This window comes from Haliotis rufescens, unplaced genomic scaffold (assembly GCF_023055435.1).
Source record: "Haliotis rufescens isolate VD_foot unplaced genomic scaffold, xgHalRufe1.0.p SCAF_2, whole genome shotgun sequence".
NCBI lineage: Eukaryota > Metazoa > Mollusca > Gastropoda > Lepetellida > Haliotidae > Haliotis > Haliotis rufescens.
The window spans coordinates 19755904-19771677 of record NW_025963890.1 but is presented as its reverse complement, the minus strand read 5'-3'; the positions used below and the strand labels follow the sequence as shown (position 1 = coordinate 19771677).

General features: G+C 40.3%; 2 protein-coding genes across 2 annotated transcripts in view; both read right to left on the bottom strand.

Annotated features, from left to right (window-relative positions):
- Positions 1 to 1566: 1566 nt before the first annotated feature.
- Positions 1567 to 15774, bottom strand: part of LOC124138815 (general transcription factor 3C polypeptide 3-like) — an 82937-nt gene continuing 68729 nt past the window's right edge. Inside the window, exon 26 of the mRNA XM_046505695.2 lies at positions 1567 to 2942. The gene's annotated coding sequence lies outside the window, so the exon portion shown is untranslated. The remainder of the gene's footprint in view (positions 2943 to 15774) is intronic.
- LOC124138856 (serine-aspartate repeat-containing protein I-like) overlaps positions 11288 to 15774 on the bottom strand; it is a 32641-nt gene continuing 28154 nt past the window's right edge. Inside the window, exon 4 of the mRNA XM_048399218.1 lies at positions 11288 to 14662. Coding sequence (XP_048255175.1) covers positions 11288 to 14662 — 3375 coding nt within the window. The remainder of the gene's footprint in view (positions 14663 to 15774) is intronic.

The following is a 15774-nucleotide window of genomic DNA, read 5'->3' as shown; positions in this document are numbered from 1 at the left end:
AAGATGACCTCTATCAACAAAGTCGTAGAGGCTGATGTGGAATTCCCTTGGTACAACCAGCAGCATCTGAACCAGATGACTCTATTGATATTGTGAGCACCGATACACGCTGTCGGGGTATGATGACACACAATCAACCATGTCACTGATGCCCAAAGTCCCGTGAACATTCTGGGTTAGAATTGGTCTTCAGAAAGCCATGCTTGTCGTAAAAGGCGACTAACGGGATTGGGTGGTCAGGTTCACCAACTTGGTTGATCTTGGTATCCCATTTGAGTAGATCAATGCTCATGTCAATCACTGGACTGTCTGGTCGAGGTTTGATTATTTACAGAGTGCTGTCATATAGCTGGAATATTGCTGAGTGCAACATTAAACAACAAACAAACAAAACTGATGCCCCCTGACCACCCAGTTCATTATCGAACCCAGGATCCCTGAAGACTGAACGATGTCTTGAAATGTTTTTGGGTTTCATTCACATTCACAACAGAATCTTTTGATATACATGTATGACCAATGTGAATGGAACACTGTCAAAAGCCATTGATCCACTCACTCCCTGCCCATTCATAAGTTATGAATGTATTGATACACAACATGTATGGATTTCAAAATTTCTAGTTGAATGTATAATGTTTCTTGGCTTCATTTCCCACATCTCTGCTTGGTATGCATCATTCACCTGATGAAGGGGCAAAAAGTATCCCCAAGAGTATAAAGAATCATCTTCCCGAGGCAAAAGCATCCACTAGCCTTATTATCAAAGTCTTGTTTCCACCCTTGCCACATCAAGCCCACTTTCCTTTGCTCAATATGATTGGACAATCACACATATCGATAGTCCAATCAGAGAATGTCTCACAACATCCAAGACTGGTACGTCTATGAAAGTGATCTACTGCTGCCTGTCTTTGTTGACAGGAATGTCTTTTTCATCTTTTAAACCCCCAACGATTGCCAATGTTTTTGTGTCAGGAATGAAATCATCAATGTTTTCGTTATCTGATTGACTAGTTCGTCACCATCTTTGTGAAGCTATACGAGATAAGAACAGCGATCTGACTGGAAATCTTTCATTAAAAGGGGCACAACTCATGATCTAAGAGAGGTGGCGCCAGGGTCGACCCAAGAAATGTGGCCTTGATGTGGGTAGAAACTAGGCTTTCATATGAGCTAGTGGACACGCTTGCCTTGGGAAGATGATAAAGAATATGTCAAGTCTTTGATAAGCATTTAGAAGTTGGAAGAACATGAATACATGACACTATTTAATGGATGACTTCTTTTATCACCTACCCATTATGTACTCCACTGTGCAGTACCTTGTGCAAACATATCTTATATTTACTGATATATTTTAACCCTATATAACCCAGTATTCTCCTGATGAAGGGACAAGAAGTAGCTCTGATATGTTTTTGCAATAAAAGTTTCCATATTGAAAGTGTCATGTATTCAAAAATACATAAGTTGAAATCCATACATCTACCAACTTCTAAATGTCAACCATGATGAATTATTGAAACACTCTTCCTTTTGGCTTATACAAGAAGATGCCAGACATAATTAAATATGTATATTGAGACAATGACACAGTATCTATAGACATACACACATACACCACATCTGTACATGTTAACACTTGAGCACTGTAGTTTCATTTTAACATGAAAACTGCACACAAAAACATTCTGGATACAAACGGTTTCCAAAAGAGTTAAAAAGTTCAGATGAAACATCCCTAAGGCCTAAGTAAACTAATTACCATATTTGACATAATAAGCGTCCAGGGCGCTCTCAAAATTAGAAGTAGTGGGCTCTTATTAGAATATTATTTAGGTGAAAAAATAACAGTTGAAAGATCGTAAATTTCGTGGTTTATGCTGACAGCCTGAAATGTTTATATACGACATATATTTTTCCAGAATTTAATTGCTAGTAGTATTTTAATGTAAGATGAGATAAAGTTCCTTGTGAATTTGAGGAAATTATAGTAATGAAGGAACTACCATGGAACCATTTCATTTTACCAACATTCTGCTGATACAAAACATAATTATACAAAACATGTATTATTATTATTATTATTAAATGCTTAAACTGGGGTTTCACGTCTGTTGAGAAGTCTCTCTGCTTCTGGATGCTCCAATCCTTCCAAGTCGGTCCCTTTTGGCCTCTTAGGACTCAAATTCAAGGACAGATTGTTATTCCTGAGCATTTCATTCATCTTCAGCCTGTTCTGAAACCTGGGTGAGTGAAACTTGTCCCGAGAAACATACTCATGGTAATATTCTCGTAAATTGGCTTCCTCTTTTTCACGCCGAATATACTTGATCATTAGCACCACAATGCTGAAAGCATAAAAACTCAGCACAATTATGATGTAGAGGAGTGCATCTATGGATCCCTTGCCCTTGAGTACCGGATCTGATTGGTTCAAAGGAACAGACGTCAGCCCCTGTTCTACTAATTCCATTGTTGATTGGTTTAGAAACACAGGTCTGAGGGTATGGTTTAGTAAGCTTGATTTTGATAGGTCAGTTAGTGTCAGATCTGGACTTGGTAGTTTCATGATGAATTTATTCCCACACACAATCTGGTGAAAGTTTGCAAGCCACAGATTCCATGAGAAACTACAATGTAGAGAGTTAGGTGCTTCTGAAACTGGTCCATGTTTGAATAACAATTTTCTGGATCCAGATAATATCAGTTCAATTGCTCCATTCCTGTTCACAACACTACTGTGAAACTACAGATGACGTCTTGCATGTAATCAATCTCTTTCATCTTTTGACTGAAGCCATGTTCCTGTACAGTAGCTGGACAGTGTAGAGCTGATCTTGGCTGTTTGACTCCATGAAACTCAAGGGACATTATTAACTTTCCTCCTGATGCACGACAGCCATCACTCAAGGAATGTCAGCATTGTCATGTCATGCCTGAAACACAAAATATAACATAAGTATTGTAAATGATTAAAAAAACATGGAAACCTTAATGATTCAAAAGTGTATCATATCCATAGACAATTAATGTAAACAGATGCCTTGACAACTTTGTTTCAATAAAATGACTCCCACTTCACATATCGTATCACATGATGGGGATGAAAATCTAATAATAATTTATTGTGGCCTTAATAATTTATTTTACTTTCTGAAAAATAAGCTAGACATGTAGAAAAAAAGAAATACAGTCTGACACTACATACCATATGTACAAAACTATCAGACAAATAAGTCAATATTTGGATGATATCTTCAGTAATATAACCCACCAAGAACATTCCCACCAGCTGCTAATTGTGTAATCAATAAAGTTTAAATCTGATATGATCCGCGTGGGCAGGAGTGTCTGTATGTGGAGATATAATGGGCAGCATGACGGGCAGCATGACAATCTTCATTACCTAAGTGGATGGGAGCAGACTAGACTTCTGACAAACCTGTCTGACTTGGGCTGTTCATTTGGTGCAAGTCAAGCACACTTGTTTTCAACCTGAGCTGACACCAGAATCTTGGCAACATTACAATTTTTTTCAATACAGTATTTTTTACCATGATCATGTCCTATGGGTTAAAATCTAAAAAAGATACACAGTAAACCACTTTGGGACCATTTAGATATATTCTTGGTTGGGGAGAGGGTGGGACGTTTTTGATTTAAATTTTAAGCTAATCAATGAAATACTCAAATCATTTGTTTGGCACTTCCTTACACGGAACAAAATTTATCTTGTGAAGCAGTGACTGAAAAATCCTCCTGACTCTACCCGGTATATAACATCTTGTGGTAAATAATGGGGTCTGGACCAGGCAAGCCAGTGACGAACCAGGAGCAATAGTCCAGTCTAGCACTGTGACCTTCTTGTTCATGAAAAATGTTACTTCAGCAAGTTCAACTAATGCTATTTGTAATCCTCTAGACAGAATCAGTCAAAGTTTACTCATTCCTTAGCCTCTGACAATTAAATAAAAACAATATATGAAGTGTCATCTTTCAGACTACTGTTCAACCATATCGTCATGGATGTGCAGCTTCTAAATGGTCTGTAAGAAGAAATGCAGGTTAATACCAAAGGGGTTCCGGGGTAGAATTGGTACCCAGAAACCTATGCTCGTTGCTAATAATAGCAATCACTGAAAAGCCTGGTCCAGGCCACCATCATATTGCTGAGTGTGTTGATAAATAACAAACTTGCTGTGTGTGTGATGTAGATCTTGTATGGTCTTACTGTAAGTGGCCAGTAGTTACAATTTAGACTAGGATACCCATCCTGTTTATTGATGCACTCCTGGGAAGCATATGCATTCAAATTATTAAGAGATTGGAATTTCTGGAGGAACTTGAAGGGAGTTTCACAAAAGTAGGGAATTTTCAGAAATTACATCCAGTGAATGTTTGTTTGTTGTTTTACGCCACACTCGGCAATATTCCCGCTGTATGACATCTGTCAGTAAATAATAGAGTCTGGACCAGACAATCCAGTGATTGATATCATGAGCTTCAATCTACGCAATTGGGATACGATGATATGCATCAACCAAGTCAACGAGCCGGACTAAACGATCCCGTTAGTCGCCTTTTACGACAAGCATAGTCACCTTTAACGGCAAGCATGGGTTGCTGAAGACCTATTCTACCCCAGATCTTCACGGGTCACATCCAGTGAATGAGTTTGTCTGAATATTACAGTTACATCACTGATCGAGCTTATCATGGCTGGAGTGAATGAGTGAGGGTATTGAATGCTGTCATTAAACAGTATTTCAGTTATACCACAGCATGTCAGCATATCATGTACCTCCTTTCCTTTTAACACCATCCCACCTTTTACACATGAAAACAGTGGCCTTGTGATTAATTTGTTACATATTCAGGCCTATTCAACACTTAACAAAAGCAGACAATCAATGGAAGGGAAATAAATCTATTGTCACTGACAATAACTCTCATCTTTTTTGTTTTCTTCAAAGTTCTTAATAGATTTCAACCAGATGTTTTTCAAACTGTGAAACGATGTGACTAATAAGAAAAGTACAAGGCATCCACTTTCAAGGCAGAATCTATATTCAAGGCCTCTCAAGCCTATGATCCATATAAAAAATCCCTCTAATGTAGCTATAAAGTGTGGTCTCCCTCCATGCAGTATATATCTCATTATCAGAGGTAACGTGAAACGTTTCACTGTCAGATTGGGTTTGAACACATGATTCATTCTACCAGCTCCACAGCCATACTTGTGGCTTTACCAAAGTGAAAAGTGGATACTATATATATTTAGAAAGCATTATTTATTTTCTCTTCAAAATTTGTGTATACAATAGTTTAAGCTACACAATGATAAATGTAAAGACAAGCCTAGCTTCCATGCCAACATATTAAGATTGGTGCTTATTAAAACTATCCACAAGATATATTTGTTGTCAGAGATCAAGCAGTAGAGAAATTTGTTCAAACGTCGATGAAAGTTTATATCTTTGTTTGTTGTTAAACCCTAAGACTTTAACGACTCACTCAGCAACATTCCATCCATATGACGGCAGTCTGTAAATAATTAAGTCTGGACCAGACAATCCAGTGACTGACATCATGAGCATCTATGTACTAGCTTGGATCAGTCACAATATAAATAGAAATAAATTCATACAGCTCTATATTTTCCTTTATATTTGTCTATGTCTGTCAGTTTATTATTATTATTATTATCCCCCGCCCAACTTTGTTGGATATAGAAACGGGCTCCGTCCGTATGTCCGTCACGTTTCGTTTCCGGAGCATAACTCAGAAACCGTTCAATATTTTTTCATCAAACTTTGCAGGTCTGTCAAGTACATGCTGAACTGGTGCCTTTTGCTATTTAGAAATTTTTATTTTTATGTTTCCATGGCAACAAGATGGAATTAGGTTCCTTCAGGGTAGGGTTGGTTTCTGGAGCGTAACTCATAAACCGTTTAATATTTTTTCATTAAACTTTGCAGGTCTGTCTGGTACATGCTGAACTGGTGCCTTTTGCTATTTAGAAATTTTAGAATTTTTTTTTTTTTTTTTACGTTTCAATGGCAACAAGATGGACTTAGGTTCCAAACTCTTTTTTTTTTTACAATTTCCATGACAAGTTCCACCTCGGTTAAAAAAGGTTAAGCCTTGTTTAGATTTAATTATGTCATAAATTCTGCAACAGGGGCGGGGGATATAGCCACGTTAGTTGAAAACTTTTGTTATTATTGTTATTATTATTATTATTATTGTCATTATTATTATTAATTACTTCTGAGAAGCTCAGAAGGCTTTCAGAAAGTTATGTTAGTAAGGGTTTTGCAGCCCCCACATCAACAGATTAGGGTAAATCTGGGTAAAAACTTAACTGTTTCTAAATTTGTGTATGATTCTTGTTGCTGTATCTTTTTATTGTGCTCATCAATTAAAGGTGTTTTTGTTTGTCATTTAATGTCACACTCAGATACATTCTCTAAATATGAGGGCGGCCTGTAAATATTTGAGTCTGGACCAGATAATCCTTGGATTGATATTGTGTACGTTGATCTACGCTGTCAGTTTAAAATGATATACTATAAACCAAGTCACCGGGCCACCAAATCCATTTAGTTGCCTCTTACAACCAGTAAAGGTTGTTGGAGACCTATTTTAACAGGGCAATCAAACATGGAGCGATCAGACAAATAATTTAGTTACACTTTTCTTATTTTATACAACTCAAACTCAAAAGAAGTTAAATAACATTCAATTCTTTCATATTACTACAGTTAATCTGTCATGCCTTGTAATATGAAAGAATTGGGTATTCTTTAACTTCTTTTGAGTAGTATATTTCAAATAGATTTTTTCTGTGGATTTTAGCTCCAGTCGGTCTGTAAACCATGAAATAAGTGTGTTGCCTTTGCATTGTTTACAATGATGTAAGAGCAATTGCATTAACGCACAGCACCCATGACACATCCTACCCATCTAACTGCATCATGAGCCAACATAGCACATCATCAACATGTTCCTTACAACATTCTCATTGACACAACTAATTCCACTCCAACCTGAATCAAACCCTCGACCACTCCAGACTGTCTGTCATAATCCAACCTAAATTAAATCCTTGACCACTCCAGACTGTCCCTCAAAATCCAACCTGAATTGAATCCTTAACCACTCCAGACGGTCCGTCATAATCCAACCTGAATCAAACCCTTGACCACTCCAGACTGTCCGTCATAATCCAACCTGAATCAAACCCTTAACCACTCCAGACTGTCCGTCATAATCCAACCTGAATCAAACCCTTGACCACTCCAGACTGTCCGTCATAATCCAACCTGAATCAAACCCTTGACCACTCCAGACTGTCCGTCATAATCCAACCTGAATCAAATCCTTGACCACTCAAGACTGTCTGTCATAATCCAACCTGAATCAAATCCTTGACCCTTGACCACTCCAGACTGTCAGTCATAATCCAACCTGAATCAAACCCTTGACCACTCCAGACTGTCAGTCATAATCCAACCTGAATCAAACCCTTGACCACTCCAGACTGTCCGTCATAATCCAACCTGAATCAAACCCTTGACCACTCCAGACTGTCAGTCATAATCCAACCTGAATCAAACCCTTGACCACTCCAGACTGTCAGTCATAATCCAACCTGAATCAAATCCTTGACCCTTGACCACTCCAGACTGTCAGTCATAATCCAACCTGAATCAAATCCTTGACCCTTGACCACTCCAGACTGTCAGTCATAATCCAACCTGAATCAAATCCTTGACCCTTGACCACTCCAGACTGTCAGTCATAATCCAACCTGAATCAAACCCTTGACCACTCCAGACTGTCAGTCATAATCCAACCTGAATCAAACCCTTGACCACTCCAGACTGTCAGTCATAATCCAACCTGAATCAAATCCTTGACCCTTGACCACTCCAGACTGTCAGTCATAATCCAACCTGAATCAAACCCTTGACCACTCCAGACTGTTAGTCATAATCCAACCTGAATTGAAACCTTGACCACTCCAGACTGTCAGTCTTAATCCAACCTGAATTGAATCCTTGACCACTCCAGACTGTCAGTCATAATCCAACCTGAATCAAACCCTTGACCACTCCAGACTGTCAGTCATAATCCAACCTGAATCAAACCCTTGACCACTCCAGACTGTTAGTCTTAATCCAACCTGAATCAAACCCTTGACCACTCCAGACTGTCAGTCATAATACAACCTGTGAATAAGCTGGACAACAGCACACAACCACAATAAACTGCACCAGTACACACACATCTATCAGGTATGTGTTGTGCTGTCCTGCAATCTCACACCATCTCTGCTGGTATGTTCAGACACAGCAAATACCTACAGCAACAGCTGGAACATTTCTCTTCTTTCATCTGTTCCCCCCCAGCAGATACTCTCATTCAAACATTCCCCCCCACCGCCAATATGGGACAATCTCATTCAAAACAAAACACCCCACCCCACCCCCCAGCAGGAAGGGTGTTCTGATGAAGCATACAACAGCTGTCTGGCAAACATCAGATAGAGATACAGATAAGATAACCTGGATTAGCCTCAAGCGAGATACTCTGATGGACAGATTGATTTGCTGAAAGTGAATACTTTTCTAAAAACATTCATTAGTTTCAGACATTGGTAAATGACACATGTATATCGATCAACATAATAATGATTGCAATTTTATGTCATTCAAGACACTTACCAATAACCCAAACCACCAATATTCCAGCTATCTGATAGCAGCCTGTAAATAATTGAGTCTAGACCAGACAAACCAGTGATTGATATTATGAGCAACGATTTGTACAATTAGTGTACAAAGACAATCAACCTAGCTACATTGAATTTCGGACCAATTATTTTGTAAACCAACTTATCAAAGATATTATGTTTCTTTTTAACACCACACTCAGCAATATTCTGGCTATATAGTGCCACATTACAGCGGCCTAGAAACAATATCAGGGCAAACTAGGATTTGGACCCTCGATCATAGGTTTCTTGCACCCTAATAGGGACAACTCTGCAGAGCAAATCATAGTGCTTTAGATGACTTGGCCACCAATGCCTAGAAAAGACCTGAATCTTCTATTAGTCATCATTCAAATGAACTTCAGCAAACCTTCAACTTTCTTGGTCATGCTTCTGACAAGGACATTGTGACCTTTTTTGTGTGCTCAATTTAAAAACAAAACAAAACAAAACCCAATGTTTTTGAGAGTTAAATACAATAAACAAATCTCATCAAAGTTCCAGGCTCTCCCACAATCCAGTTTCAGAGAAGTCCAAAGTTTACAGACCTACACCAACCTTGCTATAAGTACACCTAAACCACTGGCCCTGCAGGCTGAAGGACAGGAAGCTACATATTGTTCCACCTCACCAAGCAATCACTGCACCAAATTCAAACACCAAAATGTCAATTCCCTACGGGCAGTTCAGAGATATAGGCCTACCACTTAAAGCAATGACTGACTAGTCAATCATGATATTCCAATTCACTTACCCCACACTTAGATTCAATGGAAATGTATTTTTTAAACCCAATCACAAATTTGTCCATAAGGGGCAGGCCATTTGATATTTGCAGGGATGGGGGTTAAAAAAAATAATCTGTTAAATGTTAAATGCTGATCTTTAAAATGCTAGAAAAAAATAATTTGTCCACAGCTTTTACACCAAAAAACAAATCATTCACTAGACAGGCTGGATAAATACTTTACTAATTTGTTGTGAGTAAACAAAATATTTGGCTCCTCCATACAGGGAAAACATTGTATGTTTTGAAGCGCTGATTGACAAAAATATTCTGCCACATATAAAAATCACATCCCCTCTAGAATATGAATGATCAGCCCATAACCCCACCTAAAAGATATCTAAAGTCCTGGAAGCGTGTACAATCGGATCCTACAACAACTCTGTCATTACAGTCACCGTCCCATCAAGCCAAACATTTGATCAGGCAAATTAACATTGACAGGATCAATACAAAACAAATTACCTGTTTAAACCAAACTGGTGCCATCAGATATCCATGGCCTGCATCTCTTCAACACTAACTACAACATATCCACGCCTGAGCGTCACTTGCAAACTGATCAATAAACCAATAGCCTCCAATACCCTCCTGTATTCATTGGCTGGAGTCAGGGCCACCTCTACTGAGGACACCAACAGAATTAGAAGCTAACCCTACCTGCTCACTGATGTCTTTGATAGGCATTTAGAAGTTGGAAGAACATGAATACATGACACTCTTTGTTATAGATAACAACTTTTATTGAGAGCCAAGAAGTAGCTCTGAAATGTTGTCACAAAGAATAAAAGAAGTTGTTATCCATAAAAAGTGTCCTGAATCCTGTTACCTTTTATGTATTGCTACAATAAATTAGTTTTTAGATTTTCATCAAAATGTTTCATAAGTGTAAGGCAGAGCAATTTATATTCAACAACAATAATTTTAAAAATCAGTGCGGATGTATTAAGTCACTGGTTTGCCTGGTCCAGACAAGATTTTAACAGACTGCTGGTTGATATTCTTGACTTTTAATGCAAGCGTTTGTGAGTCTCAGAAAATATCACGACATCTTCAGAAACAATTGCCAGACCAGCGACTATAAACACCAAACTCAATAACTTCCCAAAATATAACCTTTTGGTTTCATTTATTGAAAAAAAGTTCAAATAAAGACATGAAATGCACATCATCAGCTTCCTGGACACCAAATTGAAATTCAGAAGATGAAATTTAAAAAAAACCCCATAATTTCTCATTCATTAATTGTATTATATAATAGCATCCTTGACTGCATTCATGTCTGAATCCTTGTCTGCATGCGTGACTGCATCCTTGACTTCATCTTTGTCCGCATCCATGACTGCATCCTTGACTCCTTGATTGCATCCTCGTCCGCATCCATGACTACATCCTTGTCTGCATCCATGACTGCATCCCTGTCTGTATCCTTGTCTGCATCCTTGACTACATCCATGACTACATCCTTGTCTGTATCCTTGACTACATCCATGACTACATCCTTGTCTGCATCCGTGTCAAGATCCTTGTCTGCATCCATGACTACATCCTTGTCTGCATCCGTGTCAAGATCCTTGTCTGCATCCTTGACTACATCCATGACTACATCCTTGTCTGTATCCTTGACTACATCCATGACTACATCCTTGACTGCATCCGTGTCAACATCTTAGTCTGCATCCATGATCTCATCCTTAATTGCATCTGTGTCTGCATCAATGACTACATCCTCGTCTGCATGTCATCACTACATCCTTGTCTGCATCCATGACTACATCCTTGTCTGCATCCGTGTCAACATCCTTGTCTGCATCCTTGACTACATCCTTGTCTGCATCCGTGTCAACATCCTTGTCTGCATCCATGACTACATCCTTGTCTGCATCCATGACTACATCCTTGTCTGCATCCTTGACAACATCCTTGTCTGCATCCTTGACTACATCCTTGTCTGCATCCGTGTCAACATCCTTGTCTGCATCCATGACTACATCCTTGTCTGCATCCATGACTACATCCTTGTCTGCATCCGTGTCAACATCCTTGTCTGCATCCTTGACTACATCCTTGTCTGCATCCGTGTCAACATCCTTGTCTGCATCCTTGACTACATCCTTGTCTGCATCCGTGTCAACATCCTTGTCTGCATCCATGACTACATCCTTGTCTGCATCCATGACTACATCCTTGTCTGCATCCGTGTCAACATCCTTGTCTGCATCCATGACTACATCCTTGTCTGCATCCATGACTACATCCTTGTCTGCATCCGTGTCAACATCCTTGTCTGCATCCTTGACTACATCCTTGTCTGCATCCGTGTCAACATCCTTGTCTGCATCCATGACTCCATCCTTGTCTGCATCCATGACTCCATCCTTGTCTGCATCCATGACTACATCCTTGTCTGCATCCATGACTACATCCTTGTCTGCATCCATGACTCCATCCTTGTCTGCATCCATGACTACATCCTTGTCTGCATCCATGACTACATCCTTGTCTGCATCCATGACTCCATCCTTGTCTGCATCCATGACTCCATCCTTGTCTGCATCCTTGACAACATCCTTGTCTGCATCCATGTCAACATCCTTGTCTGCATCCATGACTACATCCTTGTCTGCATCCATGACTACATCCTTGTCTGCATCCCTGTCTGTATCCTTGTCTGCATCCTTGTCTGCATCCTTGACTACATCCTTGTCTGCATCCCTGTCTGTATCCTTGTCTGCATCCCTGTCTGCATCCTTGACTACATCCTTGTCTGCATCCATGACTACATCCTTGTCTGCATCCGTGTCAACATCCTTGTCTGCATCCATGACTACATCCTTGTCTGCATCCTTGACTACATCCTTGTCTGCATCCATGACTACATCCTTGTCTGCATCCTTGACAACATCCATGACTGCATCCGTGTCAGCATCCTTGTCTGCATCCATGACCTTATCCTTAATTGCATCCTTGTGAGCATCCTTGTCTGTATCCATGACTGCATCCTTGACTACATCCATGACTGCATCCCTGTCTGTATCCTTGTCTGCATCCATGACTACTTCCTTGTCTGCATCCTTGACTACATCCATGACTACATCCTTGTCTGCATCCATGACTGCATCTGTGTCAGCATCCTTGTCTGCATCCATGACTACATCCTTGTCTGCATCCTTGACTACATCCTTGTCTGCATCCTTGACTACATCCTTGTCTGCATCCATGACTGCATCCCTGTCTGTATCCTTATCTGCATCCTTGACTACATCCATGACTACATCCTTGTCTGCATCCATGACTACATCCATGACTACATCCTTGTCTGCATCCATGACTGCATCTGTGTCAGCATCCTTGTCTGCATCCATGACTACATCCATGACTACATCCTTGTCTGCATCCTTGACTGCATCCCTGTCTGTATCCCTGTCTGTATCCTTGTCTGCATCCATGACTACATCCTTGTCTGCATCCTTGACTACATCCTTGACTACATCCATGACCACATCTATGTCAGCATCCGTGTCAGCATCCTTGTCTGCATCCATGACTGCATCCTTGACTACATCCTTGTCTGTATCCATGACTACATCCTTGTCTGCATCCTTGTCAGCATCCTTGACTACATCCATGACTACATCCTTGTCAGCATCCTTGACTACATCCATGACTACATCCTTGTCTGCATCCTTGACTACATCCTTGTCTGCATCCTTGACTACATCCTTGTCTGCATCCATGACTGCATCCCTGTCTGTATCCTTATCTGCATCCTTGACTACATCCATGACTACATCCTTGTCTGCATCCATGACTACATCCATGACTACATCCTTGTCTGCATCCATGACTGCATCTGTGTCAGCATCCTTGTCTGCATCCATGACTACATCCATGACTACATCCTTGTCTGCATCCTTGACTGCATCCCTGTCTGTATCCCTGTCTGTATCCTTGTCTGCATCCATGACTACATCCTTGTCTGCATCCTTGACTACATCCTTGACTACATCCATGACCACATCTATGTCAGCATCCGTGTCAGCATCCTTGTCTGCATCCATGACTGCATCCTTGACTACATCCTTGTCTGTATCCATGACTACATCCTTGTCTGCATCCTTGTCAGCATCCTTGACTACATCCATGACTACATCCTTGTCAGCATCCTTGACTACATCCATGACTACATCCTTGTCTGCATCCTTGACTACATCCTTGTCTGCATCCTTGACTACATCCTTGTCTGCATCCATGACTGCATCCCTGTCTGTATCCTTATATGCATCCTTGACTACATCCATGACTACATCCTTGTCTGCATCCATGACTACATCCATGACTACATCCTTGTCTGCATCCATGACTGCATCTGTGTCAGCATCCTTGTCTGCATCCATGACTACATCCATGACTACATCCTTGTCTGCATCCTTGACTGCATCCCTGTCTGTATCCCTGTCTGTATCCTTGTCTGCATCCATGACTACATCCTTGTCTGCATCCTTGACTACATCCTTGACTACATCCATGACCACATCTATGTCAGCATCCGTGTCAGCATCCTTGTCTGCATCCATGACTGCATCCTTGACTACATCCTTGTCTGTATCCATGACTACATCCTTGTCTGCATCCTTGTCTGCATCCATGACTGCATCCTTGACTACATCCTTATTTGCATCCTTGACTACATCCCTGACCTCATCCTTGACTACATCCATGACCACATCTATGTCAGCATCCTTGTCTGCATCCATGACTGCATCCTTGACTGCATCCTTGTCTGCATCCGTGACTGCATCCGTGTCAGCATCCTTGTCTGCATCCTTGACTACATCCTTGTCTGCATCCTTGACTTCATCCTTGTCTGCATCCATGACTGCATCCTTGACTACACCCTTGTCTGCATCCATGACTGCATCCTTGACTGCATCCTTGACTGCATCCTTGTCTGCATCCTTGACTACATCCTTGTCTGCATCCTTGACTACATCCTTGTCTGCATCCATGACTACATCCTTGTCTGCAACCATGACCTCATCCTTGTCTGCATCCGTGTCAACATCCTTGTCTGCATCCTTGACTGCATCCTACCATGCATGGCTATATACATAGCATAACTTTCATGACTTGCAATGTTTTAAAGGTAAATAAACAAATACTATCAGCCCTATGACTTATTCAAACTTTTCTTTGTTTAAGTACACTATGTAAATAAAAATAGTTTTAGCTGTTGTAACAATATATCAGCCATATCAGCAGAACATCATAAAATGGGATTCATACCTAATAACTATATGGGAATCGACCCCAGTTAAATGTCGTAGCAAGATAAACTAGATATATCTCTTAGCTTGATGTAGGAGAGAAAGCAAAATCGACAAAGGTCGTAGATGGATACCATCCAGGAGCATGTGTATGCTGCAGACAAACCAAGAATTCCTGATTCGAAAACCACAAGCAGATCCTGACACTTCCAAGTGACTAAGTTTTCACAGTACTAACATCGCTAGTCCATCGATGTACCCTTAAGACCAATCAAAAAGCATTGTGAGGTAATATTTTAGCTGATATACTGTTAACCTCTGGCAAACTTCCCAAAAACTTCAAATTGAGTCACATCCTGTCTAAAGAATATTTTCACATTGAAACACAACCAGCTCACCACAACCTTTTTCCCATTTTACCTCCGACAGTGGACAGACTTTCGCTCCAACTGGCAAATTTGCAAATTTACATTTCACAAGTATCATCTATGTAGTGTTTGCCTGAGTGCATTAACTTGTTTGATGTGGCGTCTGTTCATCATCAGCATCCTCAGGGTCATGTTTGCTAATCTTCGGGGTAATGCAGCTAATCACAACGCAGGAATAATCCTGTCCCTCACTAGGATTAATAGCTTTCTAATGCAGTATTTAACATCAGAGGGATGGAGCTGGGATGAAAATCAGACGTCTATTAACTCAGGCCTTTCATCGCTTACAGGCCTCGACACCACAGTTATTGGGCTGATTATTTGTGCCTTGAGATATGAAAAGCTACAGAAGATGGTTACTACAATGAGATTAACATTTGGTATTTATGGATTTAACAAAGCACCTGAGCACCTTTAACTTGATAAGCTACATTCTTATAGCCTCACTTGAAAGGGGAACAAACAACAGTGACCAAAAGGCTGGTTAGATGGTCCTTGAAGTCAGTC